The sequence below is a fragment of the Acomys minous genome (genome assembly GCF_964271855.1).
Source record: "Acomys minous genome assembly, chromosome: 13".
Lineage (NCBI taxonomy): Eukaryota > Metazoa > Chordata > Mammalia > Rodentia > Muridae > Acomys > Acomys minous.
The window spans coordinates 81,497,719-81,524,589 of record NC_140495.1 but is presented as its reverse complement, the minus strand read 5'-3'; the positions used below and the strand labels follow the sequence as shown (position 1 = coordinate 81,524,589).

Sequence of the window (26,871 nt, the reverse complement as noted above, 5' to 3'; positions counted from 1 at the left end):
TCGTGTGTGGATAACTGCTGGAGTGGCAGAGCCAGGCCTATCAGTGTCGATGCACATTTTTCTGGAACATTCCAAGCCAACTGAGGTAATGTGGATGGCTTGAGTTGGGAAATTTGTGTCCATCTTGTTAAGCATCTGTTGTCACACCTCTGTACAGAGAAAAGGGAATGCCAGGCCACGGGCACCACTGAAGAAGCCATTGGTCTTAAAGAGCCCAATGCCAGGCCAGTGTTTGGGGTGCTTAAACTAGGAGCCTCTAATTCACATGCCCCATTTCCGACCACAGATGATAGAGCTGAGCCTGGGACCCCCACCTATCAAATTGCCTTAGGATGCATCTGCATGCCCCTCTTTGTCTCAGGGGGTGGGAGTGCCTAGAGAATATGACCTTTAGACTTTCCAGGGTCCCCCTCCCCACCCACCGGCCATTGGGGAGTGTCTTGGAATGGGGCTGATGGATAAAACAGAAGTTTGATGCCCTCTTCCCAGACAAGAGTCCTCCCTCATCTCTGAAGTTGGCATTGTGGTTTTATTTGTGCGCTGTGAAGGTAAAGGTCATCTTCAACTCTTCTTTCCCTGATAGGGACCAAAGTAGAGGCGTGGGCAGACCACAGTGAGCAGAACCAGTGTGGGTAAATGTTGGCACGAGTCCTTAGGGTTGTGGTTCGTACGTGTGCATCCTATTGGAGGAGGAGGACGGAGGACAGGGCTGGGGAAGCTGTGATACATTCATTATGAAGCTTGTGCTTTTCCCTCCTCAAAGTGGGTTCCTCTGCTTAGTGAGCCCTTATTCTCTCCCCAGGGAAGAGAAGAGAGAACCCCACATGAGAAAGGGCTGCCTAAAGCTGTCTGAAACAACCGGAGTAATATGACATGACATGGGGACAAGGGGCTATCTAGTATCAAACCTTCCACTCCCAGAGTCCTGGAAGGTGTCAAGGCCTGAGGCGTCTTCAACACCTCACAGATTATGATAAATATCAGTGGTAAAGAGACAGGGTGACCCTAGGTCATAGTGATTAGATTTAGAGGAATGTGACATCTTTTCCTCAGCCCTAATTGCATTCCCCTGGGAGAGAGAGAGAGGTACTACTCTTAAGCCCGATGGAAGTCCCCTCGCTGACCTCCAGTCTTGCTGATCAGCTTTACCTCTGCCACCACAATGTCCCTGCTGACTGCCTTGCACATGTCATACAGGGTAAGGGCAGCCATGGCGGCTGAGGTCAGTGCCTCCATCTCTACCCCGGTGGGGCCCCGGGCCCGGCACGATGCCTGGATCAGCACAGCGTGGCGTGTACTGTCTAGCTCCAGCTGTACCTGCACATGGCTCAGGGCCACGTGGTGGCACAGGGGGATGAGCTGACTAGTCAGCTTGGCCGCCTGGACTCCAGCCAGCTGGGCCACTGCCAGAGCATCTCCCTTCTTCAGCTGGTTCTGCTGGACAAGCTTGAAGGCCACGGGTCCAAGAAGAACCACCGCAGAGGCCACGGCCACCCGTTCTGTGTCTGGCTTCCCACCCACATCTACCATAGTTGCCCGGCCTTCTGAATCCACATGAGTTAGCTGGTTTGAGGTGGGCCCTGGGCCTGAGGGGACAGCAGGGGCCTGGGAGCCTGTGCTAAGGCACTTTGAGTGAGTGTTGGGCTCTGGGTAGGAGCTGTAGTGTCTCTGAGGGAAGCCAAACCCCAGGCTCTGCTGAGACAGAGGAAGGGCCACGGGGACATGGATTCTCTTCCACCAAGTTGCCATCTTGTCAGAGAGACTCCCTTTGGCACTCGGATTCTGAACACGGAGGGGATCGCAGAAGAAAGTGCTCCGGCTAGCTGGTGGGGAATCTTCAAGCATCAGAAATACCCCTGAAAGGCAAGAAGGAAAGAGAAGAGAGACTAAGGCCCCCAAAGCAGCCCTGTCTCCTCCTCCTCCTGACCCTTTTCTGTACCACCGTAAGCTCTCATTCATACTGGGGAGAAGGAAGAACAAGAGCAGACAGGAGGAGCCCAACAGAAGGTGGCCAAGCTTTGCTTTATGCTCCTCAGGCAATGGTGGAGCAAGATCACTTCTGGGTTCCCTGTGCTTGTGACCTTTGTTCCAGAGTTTTCCTATGACATATCGAAGGTCTGAATGCTGACGCTTGATCAAACAGCTTTGTGATATCCACTCATTTCCATAAAACTAGCTAGGTCTTGCCCTGAATTACCAATCACAGGTATTTTCACCTTGGTACTTCCAACAGGGATGAACTACAATCGTCTCACTGCCAGGTAAGGGTCCAAGCAAACAGTTTATCTTCTTAAACAATGTCATGTCCTTACAAGGACATCAAGTAACACACTGGTTCCCATGGCCAGGGAACCTTGGCGATGCTGCAGAGTGCTGCTCCCCGAAGGACAGACAAAAGGCCAAAGTCAGCACCCTGACAGTAGCTGCCTGAGGACCACAGGGAGTGGATACTTCCACACGGCTCAGAACAGGTCGGATCCCTACGTGGTTCATAGGCTCATGGGGGTCAGAGAGGCCCTGACCAAGGTAAAGGAAAACCAGGCCAGTCTAGTCACTCCACACACTTCAGTTAAGAGATTCCTTAGGAAGCTAGCGGCCTCCCTGACTTCTCCTTTTCCATCACTCTAAGCCTCATTCTTGTCTGTCAGTGGGAAGGACATCAAAGTGTTCCCACTCCTGGCTATGAAGATGCATAAGCCTAGGCCAAGGGGAGATGGGGGAGGGGATGATTAAGGTGCCTTCCCCAGGGGGATGCTCTCCTGTCTCTCCTGCTCTGGGTGGCTGGTATGCTGGGGAGGTTGTTGGGCTATCTCTGTCCCATGGAATCTCCTTTGCTCTGGGCCTCTGTGCTACTTGGGCTTACTCTGCTCCAAGCTCTGTAGGAAGGAACCATTTCCTTCAGGTTTACTTGGTATTTCTTCTGTTCTGACTCAGAAGGCCTAGATCTGGGTGTGATCTCGGGGGTCGAGGCTTCGTCTTCTGCTGTCATCTGGGCACTGAGCAGATCAGCAGTGGCCCTCCTAGATTCTCAGGAACCAACCCAGTTCCCCAGGACAGGACACCACCCAGGGATTTATGAAGCAGTGTTTTCACACGAAGAAGCATCCTATACTTGAGATGGGTCCTGTGCACATGGTCCCTGGAGTTATGGAAGTAGCAAGTTCAAATCCTGGATGATCAGAGAGCTGCTTCAATTTATGCCTGGCCGAGACAACTGATGGGTCACACACATGCACAGGTACCCTTGTGTGGCAGAGAAGTGACATCTGGTCCTGCTGGGAGATCCCAGATTGAGGAGAAGCTCTCTATCTGAATCAGGAGCTCCACTCTCTGGAAAGAGCTACCTCAGTGGCCATCTGATCTGTAGAAGCCCCTGCCCCAATTTCCAGAGAGAGAAGCTCTGCCGTTCTATAGTCTCGGGACAAAAGAGCTGCTGTGGGCAGGGAAGGAATAGTAAACATGGAAGGTTTCAGAAAAGATGAAGGAAGAGACTTTTTTTTAAAAGGAAGACTATTATGTGGCAGAACAGAGGTTGCCTCACAGAGGGGGCCTCCACCCACCCCACAGGACACCCCCCAAAATGACAAGGGTGAGTAGTTACGTACTGATAGATCACCCACCGATGAGGATCATGGGCCGGTTCTTCATCTGGGCAATATTGAACATGCCTGGCACGAGGGAAGGATGGGTGAGAGAAAAGCAAGGGAGGAGAGAAACACATAGGAAGATGAATGTGCCCCAAAGTCCTGCGCACAGCCACAGGCATGCCGACAAAAGCTCTCGCATGCACCACTGCAAGGCCACCCACCCATGGTGGAGCCCAGTGAACAGTCTGGAAATGTCCAGGAACCTGACATTCCCTTCTTTGCTCTCAAAGACAGTGGGAATCTAGGGAGCCAGTGTTATCTCTTAGCCCGATAGAGCAGCCCAGGAAAATGTTGGGGTTCCCCTGTGCAACCCATGCTATGTCTGTTTCCTCAGAGAAGAACCACCACCACCACTCTTGCACCCAAAGTTCCAACAGGAATGGACGCTTACACTGGGCAGCCTTGGCCCAGGCTTTCTTTACTCTTCTGCCTCCTCCTCCGATCTTTCCTCCTGCTGGCCCTGGCCCGCTCCTGCCCAGCCCTTACCTGCGTGCTGCCTCTTCTTCCTACCCACTGCTGCCCCGATGATTCTCAGCAGCTCCTCCTCAGAGGCCCCTGCCCGCAGGTGGTCCCGCAGAGACACCTCAGAGTTCCCGAAGAGGCAGACCTGTGGTGGATGAGAACACAACACGCTGCCTCACCCCAGAGCCTCTGCTTTCGCCTTCTAAGCTGCTAGCCCCACTGAGCTCAGCATCAATGCCCATGCCTCCCACAGCTCACACTTGAAATGGGACCCAGGGCCATGAAGGAGAGAAGGGACTGGATGGAGGGGCCAGAGAGGCTAGAAAAGCAAGAGGCAAAAATCAGACTTCTGTGTGGGGCTTGGTTATACTCCTTGTGAAGTGTACGGCATATGACAAGACACACAGGGAGGCCGGAAGAATGCAAGGCTGCTGTTATCTTCTGAGATACCAGATGGGGAAGCCTCTATCACCGTGACAGTGGACCCTAACCAAGGGGGAACTGCATACCCTGGTGGTAGTACCCATATCCTGTTTCCCATCAGCCCTTCCTGGTCCTTCCGGGATGGACATGACTGCCTATAGCTTCCCCTGTTTTAGTCTATGTTCCCTGCTTGGTAGCTAAGCAGCTGAGGGCTGTTGGAGATGACAGCTCTGGGTATTTATTTGTTTGTTTGAGGCTCATTTTTAAGCTTGGACTGTGTAGTCCAGGATGGCCTGGGAATGACCGTTAACGCTCTTCCATCTGACTCCCAAGCAGTGGCTCACACCTGGCTGGAGACGGTATCTTGTGCCCACTCAGTCTCGACTCAGTGTTTCCTAGTTTCTGTGAAGCTTGGTCACAGGGATGAGAATGGAAACGGGCGGGGATACGGCAGCTCAGAAAACCAGCACCCACTCTGCCGCAGAACCTTCCATGCTGGCTGTGCGTCATGACACAGAAAAATGTTTAAAAAGCTGGGGAGGGCACAGCTCTGGAGAAGTCAGGACTCTGAGACAAAGTCCAGCTTCTCCACCGTGCTGGACAGCCGCCCTTCCTACACCACCAGGCCCGGGTTCCGCTCTGCCCTTTACTGACAACACTAGAACTCCACAGACTTCTCCTCGTGGGTTTCCCTGTGCTGCCTTCTGCCTGGAGATCAGGAGAGAAAGCGAAGGCCCTGGCCTCCCTGTCCCCTCATCTCTGGCAGCTGGTGCTTCCCTCCACAGCTGAAGCCCTAACCCTCTTCCCTCAAGTGACGTCACTTCCTCCATCCCCCCCACCCCCCCCCCCCCGAGGTGGGACCAGCTGTTGGCTCTTGCTCCTCAGAAGGCCTCACTGTCCTTTAACTGTAACATTCACTCTGCGTAAGGGTCCCATTCGCTTTAGACACCTTTTTACATTTCCCACAGGGACGGTGATGGAGACGCCACCTGCATTCCTAGGCACTTCTGGCTCCAGACTAGGAAATTCCCCATTTCCAACTACCCAGAGTATATATGGTTCAAATGGGCTGACCCCAAACCTCAGCTCCAACCCCAATCATAAAGAGGCCCTAGGTCCAGCAGCCACTGGACACATCCCAGTGCACTCTGCTACACACACCACCAGACTATCTCTTTTGTCCCATATTTTTTTTTCTTTTGCGTATGTCTACGTTCCCTGTATATAGAGGTACATGTGTGTATATGCGTGTGTGTGTGTGTGTGTGTGCCCAGAAGACGAAGTTAATCATCCCCACCGTAGTTTTTGGGAGAGGGTCTGTCAGTGACCTGGATTTCACCAGCTCAGCTAGACTGGCAGCCAGTGTGGTCCATAGACCATCTTGTCTCCGCTTCCCCAGGACTGGGATTACAAGCATGCAGCCATGCTTGCCTTTTTACATGGCAGTTGGAGAGCCACACTTGGGTCCCCATGACTGCACAGAGCCATCTCCCCAGCACAAACCTTCATCTTCGCTCTCACATATTTATGCATCTTAATCATTGCTCAATAGCCTTTTAGTAAGGTCAAGTCCAGTCAAGCTGGGGACCACGCCCCTGTCTTGCTCAGAAACTTCACATTGCCCCCGACAGTCAGAAGATGGCTCTGAATCACAGCTCTCAGCAATCTGGACTCCCCAGATCTGATTTCAAGCAGAATGAGCCCACACCCCGGCGAGGCCCTCAAGGCCCGTCATCCCCGCAGCCAGCACAGACACGCATGAGACAGAGGGCCGCCATGCTTCGCCCCGCCACCTCTTGGAATTTGCCAAGAGTTCTCATGGCCCTAGGGAAAGGAGCCTTTACACAGCCACAAGGCCAAGCATGGAGCACGCCAAGTAATGGGAGCTGGTTTCAGCGGTGAATCCCTGGCTGGAGACAAAGGCTAACCAAAACGACACATGGCTAACAATCATTCTGGTGTCCCCGCTGGCAGCACTGAGTGCTGGAGACAAATCCCAATAAACCAGTAGCTACTGCGGGGACCCAACGAATGAAGGGTTGAAGAAACAGGGGTGACCAGCAGAAAATACAGATGTATTCTGGTCACTCTCAAGTTCCCCTGCACCGATCACTGATCGCTCCCTCTAATCAGAGAGCTCAGGTGGAGTGTAAGAGAACTGGGTAGCAAGGGGTCCTTGGGATGGGAGGGGGCTGGGATGCTCACCTTGAGGTTTCCATCAGCCGTGATGCGCAGCCGGTTGCAGGTCCCACAGAAATGCTCTGACATGGATGTGATGAAGCTGATCTGACCCTGGAAGCCAGGGATCTTAAAGGCCTAGAGGGAGAAGGGCAGTGGAAGGGACAAGGTAGGCTATCCCTCGCTCCCAAGATTCCCCTTGCTGATGTCAGGACCCCAACTCTGCAGCTTTCTTTTAGTGTGGTGGGTGACTCACAGGCCCCTGCCTTTGCCTGGCTTGTTCTGAAGAAGAGGTGCTTTGGATAGAGGCATCTGCTGACCACATGCCTACAGACGGCCATGTGGGAGAGAAAGAGGTGCTGCCTCATTTACCTACAGAAACATGGCCGCTGATGTTGCTTAGTCTTACCCGTCCAAATCTAGGCTGCTCTTTTCAGCAACCAGGGCACTGCCGAGCTCCCTGCCCCACAGCTTGACCCTGAATTTCTGGCAGCATCCCACTAACTCTGATGAAGGCAGGACCACCCCCAGCTCTACCCTCCTGCTCCCTAACCTTGGCTGTGCTGGAGTCCTCCTCCGGTAGCTTCTCCAGCCCTGGCCACTGTTGTCGAATGGTGTCCAGCATTTCCTTGTAGCTAACCATCTTCTTGAAGTTCCACTTGTTGCCTGTATTTGGTGGCGGGTGGCAGGGGAGGAGCTTTTGAGCCAGAGATGAAAGGGGGCCCTGCCCCAAGGATCAAATCACATCCACACTTGACTCTGGAATGGCTCCATGTCATCCCTCCCTCCACCCCATTATTAGCAGTACCTGGTACAGCCCTGAGGCCCAGCCCCTGCCTCCCCCACCCCCCCGCTGAACCCTTGTCACCCACCATCAAATGGCATGTACTCAATGAAGCGCACATCCAAGGGAAGGCTCTCCGTCAAGGCCACAAAGTCCAGAAGCTCGTCCTCATTGAGGCCTCGCATCACCACACAGTTCACCTGACCAAGGACAACTGTCTCTAGCATGCTTCCTTGAGGGTGACCTTCGGGGCGTGGCACCTAGTCAGGACCCAGTTCTTGCTTCTTGCCACCCAGAACACCCACAGCTGGGGTGTTGCACAGGGGTCACTGTTTTTCTCTATACCCAATCAGGGAGGAGAAGTAACTTAGCAAGGATGAGTAGGAGGAGGTACACACCCACTGGCCAGGTGTCAGGGACCTATGGTCCTCCTGCCCAGGGTCAGGAAGGCAGGCAGGAATCAGCAGGAGTGACAGGCCCTCACCTTCACAGGCTTGTAACCCAGCTCGATGGCTTTGTGGACACCCTCCATGACCTTGTGGAAGCCTGCAGAGAGGGAGAAGCAAGGATTCAGGGACCCCCTTCTCCAGCGAACCATCAGAGCCACATGGACCAAAAGAACTTGAGAGACCCCCCTCCCTGGCTTGACAGACAGCAAGAGTTTTCTCATTGGCTAGACAGCAAACATTTCAGGTTACACAAGCCTGGCAGGTCCCAGATTCTATATAGGTATATGACATGAAGTGTGTTTTTACTACATTCAAATGTAGTACAGCAGCATGGCTTTAATTTTTTATTTATTTTTTTGTGGCTATGTAGGCATGTTCATGTATTTGTATGAGTGTATGCACAAGTGGAGGCCAAAACATCCTTGGGTGTCATTCTTCAAAGCCATCTACCTTGATTTGTTGTCTTTTTCTATTTATTTAATTTTACATATATGGGTGTCTGGCCTGCATTTATGCCTGCATACCACATGTGTCTCTGGTGTCCATGATGGTGAGCAGAGGGCACTGGGTCTCTTGGAATTAGAGCTACTTTATTGACTATCTCTCCAGTCCCATGTGTTTTTTTTTTTTTTTAATACCATGGGATAGAGGAATGACTATTTTCTCAGGGCTACAATGTTGTTTAACTGGGGTTCACAGGTCATGTTCTTAATAGTTAATGATTACACATATAATCTGTAAAACATGCTCCTGGCTCTAAGTCTGTACAAAAGCAGGAGCTGGTTATGGCCTGTGGGCCACAGTTTGCTGACTCATGATCTAACTGAGCCTCTGCACAGTCTAGATGGGGAAACTGAGGCCCCGTTGCAGTCTTCACACTCCCTTTGTATGATGTAGGGACCTCTCTCACTATTATGTTCTCAACAACGGTTCCCTTCAGAGGCAGGAGAAGACCAGACATAAAGGGGGAAGAGAGGGATGGCGCCCTGACATCAGATGTCTCCCTGGGGTTATAGGGCTTGTGCTAGGCCAACAGACAGGAGAGGGGAGAACAATGCCACGATGGGGCCCAGGCCAGAGCACCCCTCCACTTCCCAGCCCTTGCAATCTCTGTTCATAGCTCCATCAGAGGGAGTGGCCTGGATCCAAACCCTCTGGGGACAGGGCAGCGGGATCACATCCCACACTCTCCACCTTGAATGACGGAGGCACCTCTCCTACTTTGAGGTTTCTCCCACCCCACAGCACTTCAGTGGATGCCAGGGGGCCCACGAGCGAGGCTGTGACATGTGGTTTTGTGTTTTGTTCCGACAGCCTGTGGGGTTCCGGCACAAACATGATAATCTAAGTTTGATCCCCAGGAAACAGCTTCACATGGTGAGATGCTTCTAACCCCAACCTCGGGAGGGGTAGAGAGACAAAGTCCCAGGACTCATGTCCGACCAGACTAGTCTAAATCAGTACATCCCAGATCCCAGCAGGGGATTCTGTCTGAATAAAAAAAAAAAAGTCATGATGGATAACTCATGAGGAATAAAAGCAGGGACTGTCCTTTGGCCTCCACCTGCAATGCACCCACAAATACATAAACATATACACATGCCCCCCCCCGAAGACAAAATGCAAATATATAAATACATTAAAAGTGGATTACTACACTTTGAATTTTGTCCAAGTGGATAGGGCAGCCCTCCCCAGAGGAAGGAAGGTGCACCAGCCACAGCTTAGTCAATTTCTGGAAGGGTCAAGGTAGGAAGCTGCTTACCAGGGCAGGGAAAGAGGGACACAATGACATGGCTGGTGTTGACACTGCTCCAAAAGAAAAGGGTGGAAAGCTGCCTTTCCTAGCCCCCCTCTGACTTCCCAGAGTACCATGCCCATCGTCAAGAGAAGCCAGGCTCTAACCTAAGGAGACCAGAGATCCAGGCTGGTATCCCTGAAGCCACCACATGGGAAACGTATGTGAGAGTATTTGGAGCAGGGTGAGAGGAAAAGAGGCTTTTATCTAGATGGGCACAGGAGTGACTCCAGGAGCCCAGTGCACCTTGGGCCTGACACCTTGGGGTGATCATTTCTGCCTCAGCTGGCCCATAAGTCTCCAGGCAAACAACTTGACCTTGGTGTGTAAATTCCTTACTGAGAGCACATCTGTAACCCGGGCACCAGGAGGAAGTGACCACCTCCGCCGGACACACATGGAGCCCCCCCCCCCCCCCCCCGCAGGGCCCGGGGAGAACCACACCTCAGCCTGCGAGTGATCACCTTTTCTGCGGACGATGAACTCAAACTTGGCGGGAACCAGAGTGTCCAGGCTGATGTTAACGGCGGTGAGCCCTGCCTGCTGAAGCTGGGGCAGCAGCCGGGCGAGGTTGATGCCGTTGGTGGTGACACCGATGGTTCTGAGCCCTTCCAGCTGATGAAGTCGGGCTGGAGAGAGACAAGAGGAGCGCTTTAGACTGCTTTCTGTGGGGAAAGGGGCGGGAAGGCAGAATCCGTATTCCAGACGGATAGAGTGCAGAGGGGCTCTCGGTAGCCTCTGTAAGCCAGGCTGGGCTTGCTGATAGGAGTGGAAATAAAAACCAGGATAAGAGGCTGGGGAGATGGCTCGGCTATTAAGGCCACTTGCTTCTCTTGCAGAAAAGCCAGGGCTGGCCCCCAGTACCCACATGGCAGCTTACGATCATCTGGAACTGGTTCAGGGGGTGGGGGCATTGAAGTCTTCTTTTGACCTCAATAGGGACCAGGGAACACATCTGGCAAACATACATACATACAGGCAGAACACTCATGCAAATAAAAACTAGGATAAAGATAACCAACAGATGAAGCACTGGGTGCTTACCCTGGGCTGGGCCCTGGGCTGGGTGCTCGCCCTGGGCTCTGCTAAGAGCATCATATGGATTAGGTCACTGAAGCCATGGAACATCTAAAGCAGTGAGGACAGGAACTCAAGCAAGGCAGGAACCTGGAGGCAGGAGCTGATGCAGAGGCCACGGAGGGGTGCTGCCTACTGGCTTGCTCCTCATGGCTTGCTCAGCCTGCTTTCATACAGAACCCAGGACCACCAGCCCAGGGATGGTACCACCCACAACGGGCTGGGCCCACCCTAGTCAGTCACTAAGAAAAATGCCTTAAAAGCCTAATCTTGAGGAGGCATTTTCTCAATTGAAGTTCCTTCCTCACAGATGACTTGACCTTATGCCAAGTTGACACAAAACTAACCAGCACAGTGGGCAGACACCACAGAAGCTCTTGATATTTACTTGGCTTCACTCTCTACCAACTATGGCTAGGACAAAATCCTTCCAGCCCTCGGACCAGGGCCTTCTATCAAACAGGCTGGATGGACTTCTTTGTTGTGAAGAACCAGCTTAGCCACACATGAGAGCAGGGGCTAAGAGTCAGGGGCCGGGGTCTAGCTGAACTGAGAAAAAGACAGATCACCAAATTAACCAGGATTCTGTGAGTAGTTACCTCCAAATTCAAGCATTTCCTCGGGGAAGGAGAGGGAGGCTCATGAGCCTCAGAAGGCAAACCAAGTCTGGGAGGAGGAACTGGGAAGGTTCCTGGGGGCATCCATGGCTGTACAAAAAGGAGCAAATGGCTGGGGAAGGGACTGCATAGCCACACTGCAGCGAGGGGGAGATTCTCTGGCGAGCTGCCTGCAGGCTGTGCAGAGAGATCCAGTGTGTCAGCTTTTCTGAGCTGTCACTCATGTTGGGATGGACTTTTGATGATGCAGCTGCCTTGTGTTACTCTTGCACTTGGAAGTAACACCTCTTCACTGATTCCTGTTGGTAGCTCCCAAACCCCTGCTGACTTACTGCCACAATATTTGTTACTTTGGTCTCTTGTGGGTAAATAGGGGGTAAGCGTGTGTGTGTGTGTGTGTGTGTGTGTGTGTGTCTTGCATGTGTATATGCATATGCAATGCATGCATGTGTGCACATGTATGTGTGTGTATGTACATGCGTGTGTGTTGCATGTGTATATGCGTATGCAATGCATGCATGTGTGCACATGTATGTGTGTGTACGTACATGCATGTGTGTGTGTCTTGCAAGTGTATATGCATATGCAATGCATGCATGTGTGCACATGTATGTGTGTGTGTACATACATGCATGTGTGTGTGTGTGTGTGTATCTACTGTGTCTCTCCAAAGAAAGTCTATCCACACAAGGGCATGTTGATGGTGTAAGAATGAAATTCCACAGCCTTTCTGAAGAGAAGCCATGCATGGGGCTTTACAAAGCCCTTTACAAAACCTGAAATTTCGTTGGTCAGAATTTAACCTAAGGTGGTTTACTGGAGAGCCACACACACGTAAGCCACTCTGGAAACAGTCCAGTTAGCCAACAGTACAAACTGGTTGGACCATGTTGTTTCTACACGTGAAACGTTACATAACCAAACCAACTGTGTGAACCAACACCCTGGGCTGTGAGGAAAGGCGTGCCATGCCAGCCATTAAATGTGCCTTGGGCTTGAATGTCTAATGTCCCCCCTTGGGCACTAAGTTTGAACACTTAGTCTCCAGCTGGTGGCGCTGCTTAGCACAGTCATGGGACTTGGGACTTTGGGCCTGGCTGACAGACATAGGGCTGTAGGGGAGGGTTAGAGGGTGGAACTGGCCTCGTTTTGTCCACAGACTCTGCTTCTGCCACCATGGGTAGACCCCAGCCATAACCCTTCCCTGCCATCAAACTGTGCACTGAAACAAACCGCTCCCCCTTAAGGGGCTTTTGTCTGGTGAAGGGCATGAAAAAGTGACTAATGCCCTACCCAGGGAGGAGAGTAGCTTAAAAGCAGTGGGTGCAGAGGACGCAGGCAAGTTACACACCGTACATGGAGGCAGACAGCCCTCGCACAGGGCCAACAGCACAATTCTCCCTGCCACACCACTCTGAAATGTGCATATGTTCCGTTCACTAAAAGAAGGTAATAGTTGTTTGAAAAAGAGAGAGGAGGCTCTGGCATTGCCAACAAGGAACATTTGTAGAGGCTGTGGGCTCTCTCTGACAAATCAACACATTCTAGCAACAAGAAAGAAAGAAAAAGAAAGAAAGGAAGGAAGAAAAGAAGAAAACAATTGAGACGCTTGTAGGAAGTTGGGCAGAGGTTTTAGAATGCTATGGTGGTGGTGGGGGGGGCATGTGAGCATGGCCTGGGTAAAGGTCACTGGCAGAGAACCTGCAGAGATAAGGGACAGCAAGGCAGGCGAGCTCTGTTCTGGCCCTTGGCCACACCATCATCCACACTGTGGATCGTCTCTTGTCCCTTTCTTAAGGCTTGGTAGCCAATTGGGAGCCCACTGGAGAAGTCTGGGAAGAGGTGAGGACCACAGGAGGGTTTCAGCCAACCTCTGGCGGCTGCGCCTCCAGCCTCCCCTCCAGAGCCCCAGGCCTGCTGGACTGACATCAAGGGCAGTGTCTTCCTTCCTGCTCACTTTCTCCTTGAGGGAGTCAAAGCAGAGACCTTTAGACAGGATGCTAGTTGGGGCGATAACAGACATGAATGAGTGACTTGTCACGTTCTGGGAGGACCTGCCACTTTGCTTCTCATGAGCTCTCACGGACAGATGGACTACAAGGAAGCCTTCTCCACAAAGCCACACCCTATAGAACACACGCATCAGGGAACCTACACTTGAGGCTAAATGAAGGGACACTTTTTATTCCCCTACGTCCTGTCTGCCTCTATCCTCCTTTCCCATCTAAATAAAATTATTTTAAAAAAGGGGGGGGGGAATTAAAACCCCTAATACTCCATAAAAATAAGCCATGTGTGGCCATACATACCTGTGACCCTAATGGTATAAACCTAGCCCTATGGTTCACAGAGAGAGAGGACAGAAGGGTTGTGAGGTGCCCACCCGGCTCCAGGTTCACTTAGAGACTTTGTCTCAAAGGATAATAATGCAAAGAGGCCCTCCTCTAGCCTTTACCCACATGTGTATATACAATGCAGATACACACCACCACCCCATACACACAAATCTACTCCTCTAAAGTGAAAAAAAAAAAAGCCCTATAGGCTTGTCTAGAGGCCAGTCTGGTACAGGCAATTCCTCAATTGGTGCTCTCTTCTCCCAGATGACCCTGGCTTGTGTCAAGGTGACAAAAAAACTGAACAGCACAATGATAAGTATAATAGGTAAAAATAATAAAAATATTAACATTATGAGATAAATTCTGAAAGGACAGAGAGGCTTCACATCTCAGGCCGTCATTGTGACGCTCCAGTGGCTGTGAAGGGCAAATGGCACACATTTCACAGTCAGTGGAAACAAAGAAGTGGCTCTCAGAGTATAGCATATTTTCAAAAACAAACTTATTATTCTTTCTAGAGCATTACATAGCAATAAACTAACCCGGGTTTTCTCCCACACTGCAACGTAAGCCGGCCGAGCCTAATCACAAGGGCTTCATCTTTAATCTGTCAAGAGAAATCCTAAATGTGATTAAAGGCAAAGCCAATCTCGGGAGTGGTATGGGTGGACACAAAAGGGGAAATCAGTGAGTCCGAAGAAATCAAGTGGCTTTCCCAAGGGGGAAAAAAAAGGAAGAAAATCTGAAATCAGGTAACAATTTAAGCTGGTACGTGCACTTGAGAGGTGAGGTAGAAGGTTAAATGCTCAAGGTCAAACTGGGTTACATAGGGAGTTTGAGATCTTGTCTGAAAAAAAAGAAAACATACGCATATTCAAAATTATATATATATATATGTATAATGTACATATGTGTGTGTGTGTATGTGTGTGTATTCATGTGTGTATCTTTTTTTTTTTTTGTCATGTGTGTATCTTAATGTGACATTCTCACATTAAGACTTCTCAAAGACAATGCTGGCCATAAAGAGACATTCTTAGCATATATGTATACATTAAATTGAAAACCATGGAGGAAAGAGATGGTGTAACACCCAGATAATAGAAACTGTAAAGAGAAAAAAGGTGATGGAAATAACAAAGTATTAAACAAATAATGGACAAAAGTTTACCTAAGCTTCTGAGAAGTGTTTTAATAGACAAGGAAATTATACTGAATGCCAACAGAACACACAAGGAAGAGCCTATTCAATTTTTTTTAATTCAAAGAAATCAGATACAAAGGGAACACTAAGAAGTTTCAGAGGGGGAAAAAAAAAAAACCAAATGTTATGTGTCAGGATGGAGAGATGGCTCAGTTGCTGAGAGCACATACTGTCCTTCCAGCCGACTAGAGTTCAATTCCCAGAACCCACATCAGGTGGCACACAGCTACCTCCAGGTCCAGCTCCAGGGATTCTGATGCCCTCTTCTGGCCTCTTTGAGCACTGCACTCATGTGCAAATGACCACACAGAGACACACACACATACATAGAGAATAAAAATCAAACTTAAAAGCAAAACAACAACAACAAAAACAAGTAGCAGCCCATATTTAGCTCATAGTCTACAGCTTGTCAGGGTCTGAGGGAAAGAGGGGCTGGAAGGAGCACAGGGTAGAATTGTCAAGGCCTTGCTGAGTTGACAAAATGTGAGCAGGGACCCGACAGAGGACAAGTTACAGGCTCCTGGCAAAGAGAAGAGAAATGCTACGGCCAAAGAGGAGGGAAAGGACAGAGTACTGGCTAGCAGGAGCCTGGTCGCAGGGTCCTCGTGGTGAGGACTCTGAACTCAACGTCATAATAAGCCACTGTGATTTGACAACTAGTAGCTGAGTCCTTGGGCGAGATGAACCTCTGGAGCATCATTCTTCATCAAAACAGCTAGATAAATAACAGATGTATTAGGGGGGGTGTTACAGGACTCAATGTCTACGTGAGTGACAGCTGTCAAATAAACATTAGTTAGCACTGGAGTCCAGCTAGATCAGATGGGAGATGAGAGCAGCCGGTGACATTTATCCAACTCACCCACAATGTCCACCACATCTGGCCGGATGAGTGGCTCCCCACCGGTGAGTCGGATCTTGTCCACGCCTTCCTTCACGAAGAGCCGAGCAAGGGTCAGGATCTCCTCTGTGGTTAGTAGGTCAGCTTTGGGGGTCAGAGACACACCCTCCTCAGGCATGCAATACTGGCCTGAGGGGGGAAAAAGGAGGATGAAGAGCTAGGAGAGAGGTGTGGCTGGCAGGTGAAGATGCCTTGATCCCCAACAGGCTAACTATGATTCTAAACCCCATCTAAATGATATGAGGTCACTTGTCACTTCTCATCTCACTGAAATCTAGCCTTATTATCCCTCCATCAGGTGAGGTGTAGGTTAATGATGATAAACTAGGCTAAAGGAGAGCCTGGCTTAGAGCAGGGCCATGCCTGAGACACTGGCTCCTTCAATCTGAGGGCACCTGGGTAGACCAACCTAGAAAGACCTAGAAAGGCCAGGGCCTTGGCCTGTGTCTGACAAGCTGGTCCATGCTCATTCACTCTAGCTGTGGCAAAGTTCCCTCCTCTGCACGTGCTATGAAGTGAAGAAAATGGTCTGGCTTGGTGAGAGCCATCGTCCTCTGTGACTGCAATGTCCCCAGGTCCCCCCTGTGCAGATGATGGAAAACTTAGGGGCTCTTTGTCAAGATGAGAGAGCAGATGAGGGTAAAGCCATGAGCTGTGGAGTTAGGGGGCCCCCATTCCCACCATCACTCTCTGCAGGTCACCTTTATCAAGAGTCAGGCCAGATCTGCGAGACTCACGGGCATGTCCATCCCTGTCGGTGGGCCATATGAGGCCCAGACCGCTATCGGCACAGCCCAACACAAAAGCATAAACAAAATGTTGTGAGATTATGTTTTGTGTGTAGTTCTCTGTGTGTGTGTGTTCATGTGGATGTGCAAGTGCATGTGTAAATGAATAGGCCAAAGGTCAACCTGGAGTGCCTTCTTTCATCACTCTCCATCTTATTTTTTGGAGATAGGCTCTTCTCACTTTTATCAGGAGCTTGCCGACTCAGCTAGGATAGCCGGCCAGTGAAGGGGCCCACCTACCTCTGCCCTCCCACCACTGGGATTACAAGAGAGCACCTCCATGGCCTGCCTTTCATGCCCTGCCTTCCAGGTCCTTCCTTTTATGCCCTGCTTTCCATGGCTTGCTTGCCTTAAAAAAATATATATATGGATTCTGAAAATTGAATTCAAGATCTCATACTTGCATGGCAAGCACTTACTGACTGAACCACCTCCTGGCACTCTACAATTGCGTGTGTGTGTGTGTGTGTGTGTGTGTGTGTGTGTGTGTGTGTGTGTGTGTGTGTATGTGTGTTATGAGATTTTGTTTGTTTCTATTGAACCCAGCTGCCAGGTTCCCAGTGTGAACTCTGTAGACGTCAACATCTTGCAATCCTCTAAGAAGACTGAAAATGCCTCCCGGAGTCACAAAGTCAAATGTGCACACTGAATGCACATCTGGACTCTAAAGACTGAAGAGCCGGTGAGAACAACAGAATAGCTCATATGCAGTACGTTTTGCCCAGTTAAACATTTGCCAAATACACATGCATTTACTTACTCAATACTCAATTGTAAAATATAGCAGGAGGGTGGGAGGGGGAGGCAAGAGAGAAAGAAGGGAACAGGTAAACAAACAAGCACAAGAGGGGAGGGAGAGATCCACACCGGAGTCTCCAGCAGTGGACACACCCCAGAACACACCCCTGAGATCACACAGCGAGTTCTGTGTCAGACTGAGGCATCTCATGCCCCCACCCCCCAAACCCTTGGCCATGTCCTGGCCTTTGAGAACTGAAGGGAAAGAGTATGAAAGAACCCTGAAGAGGGATCACGGCCCGAGACCTACCCTAAACCCTAAACCCAATCACAACCCTGTTTCCATGTCTAACCTCAAGGAGAACGTAGCTTCCATGACCTGAGACCAGCCTACCAATGATGAAGTGAGAGGGAAGGTGGAAAGGAAAAGGGGGAGGGAGGGGAGGGAGGGGAAGGAGTGGGGGGGAGGCACAGGCAGTGACTACAGATGTCACTTCAACAGAGGGACAGTGGCCCAGAGCTGGCCCAGGAGGTGACTCACATCGGAGGTTGCACTTCTCTGTGAGAGAGATCCGCAGGTAACTGTGCTGCCGGCCAAAGCTGTCCGTGAGGAAGGCGGAGAAGGGAGCTGCATGCTCCTGGAGGAACTGGAGCCTCATGGACAGCCCCTGCAAGGACAGGGACATTATGAAGCATGGGCCCTTGCTATGCACTCTGGGAATATGCAAAATGGCCCGGCTGTGGAGAGCTGAGGGAGCCCAGGTGAGCTGCCTCGCCCTTAGCTTGCAGAGCATCCCTAGCCCCTCCAGCTAGCCACAGTAACTGGCACTGTTCCCCTCACTGACTGCCTGACGGAAGGAAAGGCCTACCCACTAAGACTGTGCAGGCAGCTTCCCTACAGGATTCACCCATGCAAGGTAGGTGCATTCAAGCTGGAGGTGGGCGGGAATTCTAGATTCTTCTTTCTGCAGTCTCTACGTTTTGCGTGCCCTACCCAGTGCCAGAACAAAGGATTAGTCAGCCCTTGTGAGGCCTAAGGGAAGATTGGGCAGGCTCCAAGAGGCAAGTTTGGGGCAGAATGGCACCTTGTCCAGCCACAGCTATAGAGAATTGAGTCATTAATAAGTCTCTCCAGGTTCCAGCTCTTCGGGGCCAGAGGTGCTCTTTCCCTCTAATTTAGCATGTGGTTGTGCAAAGACAGGGAGGAACCAAACTAAATCCAGGAACTCGGAGTGAGAGAACCAAGGAATATGACTCAGCAGAAACCTAACAGCCAGCCTAGCCAAGGAGTAAAGGGGCTGGTCGTCAGCAGTGCAACACACACACAGACACATACACACACAAACACATACACACACATGCACACATATACGCACACTGACACACATACACACACACACACATACACACACACAACCTTCCCTCCCAGCTGGCTGAGCAAATTCATCACTCGGATCCAACAAGCCCTGTCCCTGACTCTTTTTTCCTCCCACACCTCATGACCTACTTCCACCGCAGGCCACTTCCCTCAGGCTCCTCTCCCATCCAGAGGACGCAGTGCTGACCACAGAATGTCAAAGCACTGTGTAACATACAGGCCCGCCTCTAAGCTCATGAGAAAAAAGACAGATGCAAACGTAGCCGCGCAGAACCACTCCCAGACTGGTCTCTATCAAATGGCTGGACTCTGGAGCAGTTCTCAATGCTGGCACCAGATTGACCACAGAGATTCCAAGACAGTCTGGAGAGTCCTGCCCCTAGGAGTGACTTCCTCTGAGTGGCTGACCACTGCACTGTACAGCTAGGGCCGAGGAAACCTTTAACCCAGGACTTGACAACCCTGGTTCTGAGTGCAGAGTTTGAGGCAGGAAAACCTGGTTCTAGCTATAGACCAAACACCCAGATCCTGTTAAGTTACAGGCATGCTCCTGCGTTTGGATGTTGCAACATGTTGTTGTCATCTACAAAGTTTATTTGCTCAAGAACCACACAACTGTTGGAGGTTGGTCTGGTGTATTTTGATGCTAATTACTACTTGCTGTCTCTGTGCCCCATGTTGTACCTTGCCTACGAGCCTGACCTGTTTGACCAATAAAAGGCCATCATACCTGGGCAGGGCAAATGGGATAGGCGTGGCTAAGATTCCCAGGCTTGGGGATACAGAGAGAATCTTGGGAGGAAAAGAGATCGGACCAGAAGGCTGGCCATACGTTAAGAGAAGTGCATGGCCAGCATGGATGGAGACTTGGCCCAGATGATGATAATTAGCAAGTATTTGGGATTATGGATGGGAGGTGGCTTGATAGAAATTATTAGAAGCACTTGGCATGGGATTGGGACAGGTATCCTGTTCCTGCCCCACTATGGGAAGTAGTTAGGGGATTAATATCTGCCTTGCCCCTGGTTAAGTAGGCTATTTTATCATATAACAGGTATCTGTGTCTTGACTGATTGTTAGCAGGTTAGAAAATACTGCCATAATAATAATAAAATAATAATAATAATAATAATAATAATAATAATAATAATAATAATAATGTTTATTATTAGGCCATACTGGCAAATTAATTGCAACACACAACTATGTTTTAAAAAAAGAAAGAAAGAAAACCCACCCATCCCATAATTTTTAAGTTATGACTGTGTTGGGCCATACCCCAAGCTATCTTGAGGCACAGGCTGTGTAGGCTGTGTATTGGGCGTGGCCAAAGGATGGGGCTATTCTAGAGGGGCACTATGTTCTTTGCTGTCTATCTTAACTGTTGAAATAGGGTACCCACAAAGAATTGGAGTTTCCCCCAAAAGCCTCATGCTGAGAGAGGGAAAGAAGCCAGCCAGAGGGGGACCTTGTCTTCCTACAGCGATTTCATACAGTAGAGATAACCAGCCAGACCACTTTGCCAGACAATGATGAGTCAGTGATGGACAGGACCACACCATGACCAGGATGCTCAATTATGCACCCTTCTTGCCTTTTAGGTAAGCCTAAACCTCACATCAGGACCCCAAATATGTACTTGTTGAGGGGAGGTGTCCATTGAATCTCTGTCCCTCTTCCCTAAGTGGCCACATTGAATAATCTTTTTTCTGCCTTTCACTATTAATTTGACTCATTTGGCTCCTTGAGGACAGTGACCAGGCCTGGCTTGCTCTAGCTGGGCACAGGCTCTGACATGACTGCACAGCAGTGGGACATGGCTGCTTAGCTTCCTCTTCTGCAAAGTGGAGATGAGCCCACCTAATTCAAATGAAGGGTCCCTTACAAACAGTATCAGTGAGTGACTGCCATCTGTGATGGTGAGCAGTGTCAACTTGTTGGGGTCCAGAATTGCCTAGGAGACAAGTCCCTTTAGAAGGATGTGAGAGATTGTCTAGATTAGATTAATTGAGGTGGCAAGTAAAGTGCCTGCTTTACAAGCATGAAGATCTGAGTTCAATGACCAGAACTCATGTTTAGACAGAGAGAGAGAGAGAGAGAGAGAGAGAGAGAGAGAGAGAGAGAGAGAGAGAGAGACGGACAGATCCCTGGTGCGCCTAGTCAAATTGGCAAGCCCTGGTTCCCAATAAAAGGCCCTGTCTCAAAAACAAAGTGGATGGCAACTGAGGAATGGTACCTGAGCTTGTCTTCTGGCTTCCAAACACATGGGCACATGCACATGAAAACACACACACACACACACCCCTATCTCAAGCTATTAAATAAGCGTTGCCCCACGTTGGTTATATGGCCCTCTCCCCCATGTCCTGAGAGTGGGAGGGTCTGTCTCTCCTGACCAGCATAGTCCACTCCCCTGAGACATGGATTTCAAGAAGTTGGGTAGGTTGAAAAGGTAGAAGAAAGGTCCTCCCAGCACTGGCCTCCCAGCACTGGCCTCCCTGCTCCCTCCCGGCGTCACTACTCTGCTTTCTCTTATACCTGTTTCCTGTCTTCAACCTCCACTTGCCAGCCTCCAGTCTTTTCTAGAACTCTGGACATCTAGGTGACTCTGCCTTACCCAGAGACACCCGGTCCTTTAACCCCACCACAGGCAGCAGGCTCAGGCCTCAGCCTCCAGAGAGTTAGAATAGAGGTCCAGAGAAAGAGCAGGAATACCTGGATTGAAGTGAATCCATTAGGGAAGATGTCTGGCCCACCTCAGCCATGATGGTACTTCCTCATCGATTTCCCTGGCACCTGTGGAAGCTGTCCAGCCTGTCCTTATACTGACCCAAGGCCCCCTTTTCCACGGTCCCCATGCCAGCGCCCACGTAAGATTCACACCCACACCATGTGACGCAGGATGCCCAGTGAGCATCTATCACAGCTCTGCACCTCAGACCACCAGAGCACTGTGGAGGGCAGGCAGAGGGTCTCAGTAGGAAAGGCAGGAAAAGCGGGGGGCCCGGATATCCCCACCTCTGCTCCTGCCCATTGGCAATTCTGTAAGGAGCTGAGTACATACTTTCCCCTCAGCTCTCCCATTCACTTACAGATGCCCACACCTGTGCAAGGTGAGCCGCTCTAAGCCTCTGTATTTACAGAAAGAAAGCAAGGGAGAGTAAGAGCACAGACTAGAAGCCAGGTAAAATTAGAGGCCAACAAAAGATAAGATCTTAGGCCTCCTTGTGTCTCCATCTGTCTGCTGTTCCTCCTAACTCATTCAACGTGCTTCGAGCAGCCAAACACACTTGCTGGCTTGGCTGGCTGGGTACACTGCGGGGAAGCACTGTGGAAATACTTAGAAAGGCTGAGTGAGCCCTAGCATCCAGGAACTCTCAATTGGTAGAAGGCAGCCCCAACTGAGCTCCTCAGAATGCAGTGTCTGATGGCACAGTTGACAGACTGACTGCTTGTCCAGGGAGGAGGGGCCTAACAGGACTTACCACAACATTTGCCATACACGTCAAGATAACAGTATCTCCATTCACCAGGTTCTGGGTGTACACATCAACACATATCTCCATGACACCCAATGATGAAGCCATTAACCCCCACTCCTAGAAAACACAAGCCCTAATTCTCCGAGAAGAGACTCACATGGCTAATAAGGTATGGGGCTGGCTCAAATCCCAGGATTCCGCTCTGGGGCCTGTGGCAATCCTGCTATATCAGAGATGCCCTCAGCATATATAAGACCTAGTACAGCCTCTGAGGAGCAAGGACTAGCACAAGGGTTGGGGTTTAAGGTCCTCCACCCCTGCTTTACAGGGACCTGAGAGAAGATACGCTCAGTTCACGTGAGAACGAAAGACCATCAGTCACACTGCACAGGCCCGCTCACAAAAAGTGCAAAATAAAATCATGAAGAAGAAAAGTCTTCTTTGCTAGTATCTTCTCTTTTTTTTTTAAGCTCTCATAGCGGCTGCCTCTTTCCTAGCTTTTCACTTAATCAAGCACAAAGTTCAAGGGTTTGGAAAGCCCTGTAGCAATAAAGCTCTTTATCTGAGGATCCCACATGGCAGGTCTGGGGAAGTGAGCTCTCTGACATAAGCCGACCTATATCTTGAGCAAGATGGGAGAGTCAAGTGTTGTGAAATTCAGAGTCTCTAGGACATCAAGTTCAGTTCTGGGAGATAGAAGAAAAGGAGATGGAGCAAAATGAAAAGGAACAGTTTGCCACTGCAAGTGTCTCCCTAATCGTGTGGACAAAACAACTTAAAACCCACTGTAACTGGAAACACTCCTCTGTGAGATGCTGTGAGGACTGAGTGACCGTGCCCCCAACTACAAAGACAGGCAGGGACTCCTAAGCTGGAGCTTGGTCTTGCTCTGTTCCTGACTTAAAATGAGGCCAAGCCCTCCCTATAGAAACAAGAGAGGTCATGGAGCTCTGCCACTACAAAGTGACAACCGACTGTGGGTGGCACCTGGCTAACAATATTTTTAGTCCTTGTCACACTAAGAAGCAGGTGTCCGGACGACACCTGACTACACTGGCACCCTCCACTCCGGAGGTGAGGAAACAAATGTTTGAAAGGTTGGGTGGAAGGGGGGGTGGGGGAGGGAGTGCTAAAACAGCTCACTGGAACCTAAAGTCTGTGGTCCCTATTTCCTGCAGCGCGGAGACTTGTTAGAAAGTGGCCCGCGGGGCTAGGGGAGTCCAAGGGAAACTCTGAGGAGTCCCTCCCGTTGGGTAAGAATGAACTCAAACAACCCATCACTGAGTGCTCTGGGTCCTCCCCAGAAGAGGACCCCAGGACAGAGAGTGCGTAGTCCACATTCAGGGTGGCATGCTCTTATAGCCTTCCAGTAAGTGTGTGCAGGCGGGCGGGGTGGGCTCACCTCCCTGGCAGGTCTCAAGGGCTCCCCGGGGCGGGGCTGCGTCACTGGAGCCCCAGAGCTGCAGTCCCGGGCACTGGACCTCAGGAGCCGCCGCAGCAATCGGGACGCCGGCCGGGCAGCCATGAAGCCAGCAAAGGAAGTACCGAGCCTGGAGTGGGCCTCCAGTGCACTCTAGCCCGGGACCTGGCTCGGGGTCATTTGGGAGGGGGAGGAGCGGAGGGCGGCGCTCATGCAGCCAATCAGCGAGGGTGTCGCTTCCCGTGGGCCTCTGGAAGTTGTAGTCCACTGGCTCCTCCCACTTCCAGGCTGGGCCGGAACCATCCTCTTGTGCAAAAACTTCGAGCCTGGGAGAGTTAGGCTCTTTAATATCAGCTTTGCCTGGTCTTGAACTTGAGCTCTCTTTAGATGCAGAATTTAAAGGGGTGGCTTAAAAACTTTTAGGCGTTATATTTATTTTTTTCTTTTCGTTGTGGATGAGTGTTGAGACCCTACTTAAGGTCTCACTGTGTAGCTCTGGCTGTCCTGGAGCTCACTTTGTAGACCAGAGTGGTTTCAAATTCACAGATACTCTGCATCTGCTTCCCGAGTGCTAGGATTACAGACCTCCACCACTAAGCTCAGAGGGAGGGGAGAAGATTTTTTTACTTTTAAAATATGTTTATATGTATGAGAGTTTGCCTATACATCTGTTAAGGACACCACGAAACATTCGGTGCTCAACAAGACCAGCAGAGGGCGTTAGATCCCCTGCAACTGGAGTTACAAGGGGTTATGAAGAGCCTGGAAGACCTCTTAACCATGAAACATCTTTGTAGATCGTTAATTTCTTTTTTTAAAGTTAACATACAAAATAGTGGACTTCCGTATGACATAGTCTTAAATCAAGTGATATTTCAATATATCAAAAGCTGTGGGGAGAAAAATGCCAGTGAAATATCAATATTCTATTTTAAGACTTCAACTTTGATCATTTCCTTCACTTCACCCTACTCTAGCCTCTGTTTGTAGGACAACTCGGTCGGTCCTTTTTTCATACACACTTCTCTTGTTGTGCCCCCCCCCCCCATAGTCTTGGCTTCTCCACTCAAAAGAGGATATTTGAGAGGAAGACACAAAGTAAGTGGACGGCACTTGAAGTTAGTTGCTCCCTGCACACAGGACTCTGCATTAACCTTCAATACCATGACCATGCTGTGGATAGAACATTCTTTTTGCTACTAAGGAAAAAAAAGTCTCAGAGAGGCTAGGTGATTATTCCAGAGCTGTGTAGCTGAACGGTGTCCAAACCTGGTTTCAAATCCAGTATAATCTGATTTCCTGCAACCGACTGTCTAACCAAGACTCACTGCGTGAGAAGGGCTGGGGGTGGGGGTGGGTGCAGTGTGCCTCTTTTCTCTGAAAAGCAGTGCGACTTAGCTTAAGATCTCAGAGGTTTTTTCACACTCAATAATGGACGCACACACTAAGAACAGGTGTGCTCTGTCAGGCATGGCGATGTACACCTGTCATCCCGGCACACAGGAGGCTGAGGCAGCAAGATCATTGCGAGGCGTGGCCTGCTTGATCTACATAGTAATCCCCAAGCTGGTATGGGCTACATAGGGAATCCCTGTCTCCAAGGGAAACAAGAGGGGGTGCTATTCTCAAACCTGCTAATCCATTGTACTCAACTCTCTGCCGCTGTAAAGCTGGACAAAGCAAGGACCAGTACAGAGCATCTGTGAGCTGTGCATTTGGAAGTGGAAATATGGCTTATACTCCGGAAGACCTGATGATTCCTAAGAGAGGAAAGAATGACTGAACAAAACTGACTTTTACAAATACAGGCTGGTTACTGGAAAAGCAGGGATGGTTTTAGTCTTATGGCCAGATACACTGTTTCTTGGGTATTTTCTACTGCCTGAGTAATAGTAGTTTTGGGTAAAACCACAAAAAAGAGCCAGCAGGAGTTTGAATGGATTTGGTGGGGCACGTATGTCAAAAGATTATCTGCAAGGGGTCGGGCGACCCACTGAGACTGGGCTGAAGGGCTGCCCACTGCTAAGGCTACCTATGCCTGCATTGATCAGGAGAACTGGGGGTGGAAGTGAGGAAACCAAAAACCCATGTATTTGCTGATATGAGGCTTGAAAAGCCTTCAAGAGAGCCTTCAACCCAGGAAAGAAGCCACTGACATATGATGGACTTGGTGCAGGAACAAGTCTTTAGCCTTCAAAGGCTGATGCCTCCAGGAGCTGCTTTCTAGAAGCAATACGCTACATCACTAAGAGCAAGTCCTCTGGCCACATCTCCTAGATGAAGAGACACTGAGCCTCCCCCACAGAGAGGAGAAGCTCATATTGGTGCCCAGCAAATCACCTGCCACAGGAACACTTTCCCACGCACTGCCATGGAGCCTATGAAGCCACCTGTTGTCCTGGGGGACTTAGGTTTGCTGTAGACACTTCCATCTCATGGGGAATCGGCCATGGCGGTCTCAGATGTGTGTGCCAACCCTGGTGTTGTGAGAATTCCTTCCCTGGGGAGACTCAAGCAAGTCTACCCCTTCCTCCTAAGCCTTGTCCTCCTAATGACAAACCGAATAGGATCCTACCAAAGTTTAAACCGGCAAACAGTGAGCTTGTTGGGCTTGCTTTGCTTGCAGAGTGTGAGTGACTGGTTCTCCACAGAGCGGCAGCACTGGAAAGTCTTTATCTGGCAGGAATGGTGGCTTCCCCAAGGCTGTGTGGAAGGAGCCTCCTTCCTCTAACCTTCCCCAGGCTGTAGGCTCTAATATCTCCCCTACACACCCTGGAGCCACAAGCAGTTAGGGCAGAATGGCATACAAATGCCTGGGAGGAAAAGCTGGGACCTAGTGAGGGACCCAAGGCCCTGCCTACTCCCTTCTTCTGAGTTCATGTCAATAGTCTCCAGTCTGGTGGTGACAGATACTTGCGATTCAGGCACAGCTGATCTAACGAGGACAGCAGCTGTTTTGCTCAGAGGACGGAGTTCTGTGACTCCTGGTCCCAGATCCTTGAAGGGTTGATGCTAGAAATCTGTTTTATGACATCACAACAGTGGGAGTTGAATGCAGTGTGCAAATTCCCAGGAGTAGTCACTTTATTTCTTTAAAGACATCGCCATTACATTACCTGAAGACAACCATTGCTGCGCATCTTGGAGGACTCAGGGTGTCACACTTCTCCAGTTGCCTCACCC

At 50.3% G+C, this 26,871-nt stretch overlaps 1 protein-coding gene across 3 annotated transcripts; it reads right to left on the bottom strand.

Moving 5' to 3' along the window:
• Positions 1 to 510: 510 nt before the first annotated feature.
• On the bottom strand, positions 511 to 23,872 carry MOCS1 (molybdenum cofactor synthesis 1). Of its 3 annotated transcripts, none has more exons than XM_084753673.1 (11): positions 23,671 to 23,872; positions 17,950 to 18,076; positions 15,844 to 16,011; positions 10,206 to 10,370; positions 7,979 to 8,040; positions 7,583 to 7,694; positions 7,264 to 7,376; positions 6,738 to 6,848; positions 4,134 to 4,254; positions 3,621 to 3,668; positions 511 to 1,856 (listed from the first exon to the last, which is right to left on the bottom strand). In XM_084753673.1, the coding sequence occupies exons 1-11, from the start codon at positions 23,791 to 23,793 to the stop codon at positions 1,096 to 1,098; spliced, it is 1,911 nt and encodes a 636-aa protein (XP_084609799.1). In that variant the 5' UTR covers positions 23,794 to 23,872; the 3' UTR covers positions 511 to 1,095. The 3 variants fall into 3 exon arrangements, with proteins under 3 accessions (XP_084609799.1, XP_084609800.1, XP_084609801.1); XM_084753675.1 differs by having other exon boundaries at positions 1,715 to 1,856; positions 3,606 to 3,668; XM_084753674.1 differs by lacking the exon at positions 3,621 to 3,668.
• Positions 23,873 to 26,871: the final 2,999 nt, after the last annotated feature.

Bases quoted from the DNA above. Each gene is read 5' to 3' on its own strand.
- MOCS1 (XM_084753673.1), bottom strand. From the start codon at position 23,793: ATGGCTGCCCGGCCGGCGTCCCGATTGCTGCGGCGGCTCCTGAGGTCC. The intron at 10,371-15,843 runs GTGAGTTGGATA...GTCTCTCTCCAG, and splicing joins AGATGTGGTGGACATTGTGG to CCCGACTTCATCAGCTGGAA. The intron at 4,255-6,737 runs GTGAGCATCCCA...CATCCACCACAG, and splicing joins CGGCTGATGGAAACCTCAAG to GTCTGCCTCTTCGGGAACTC.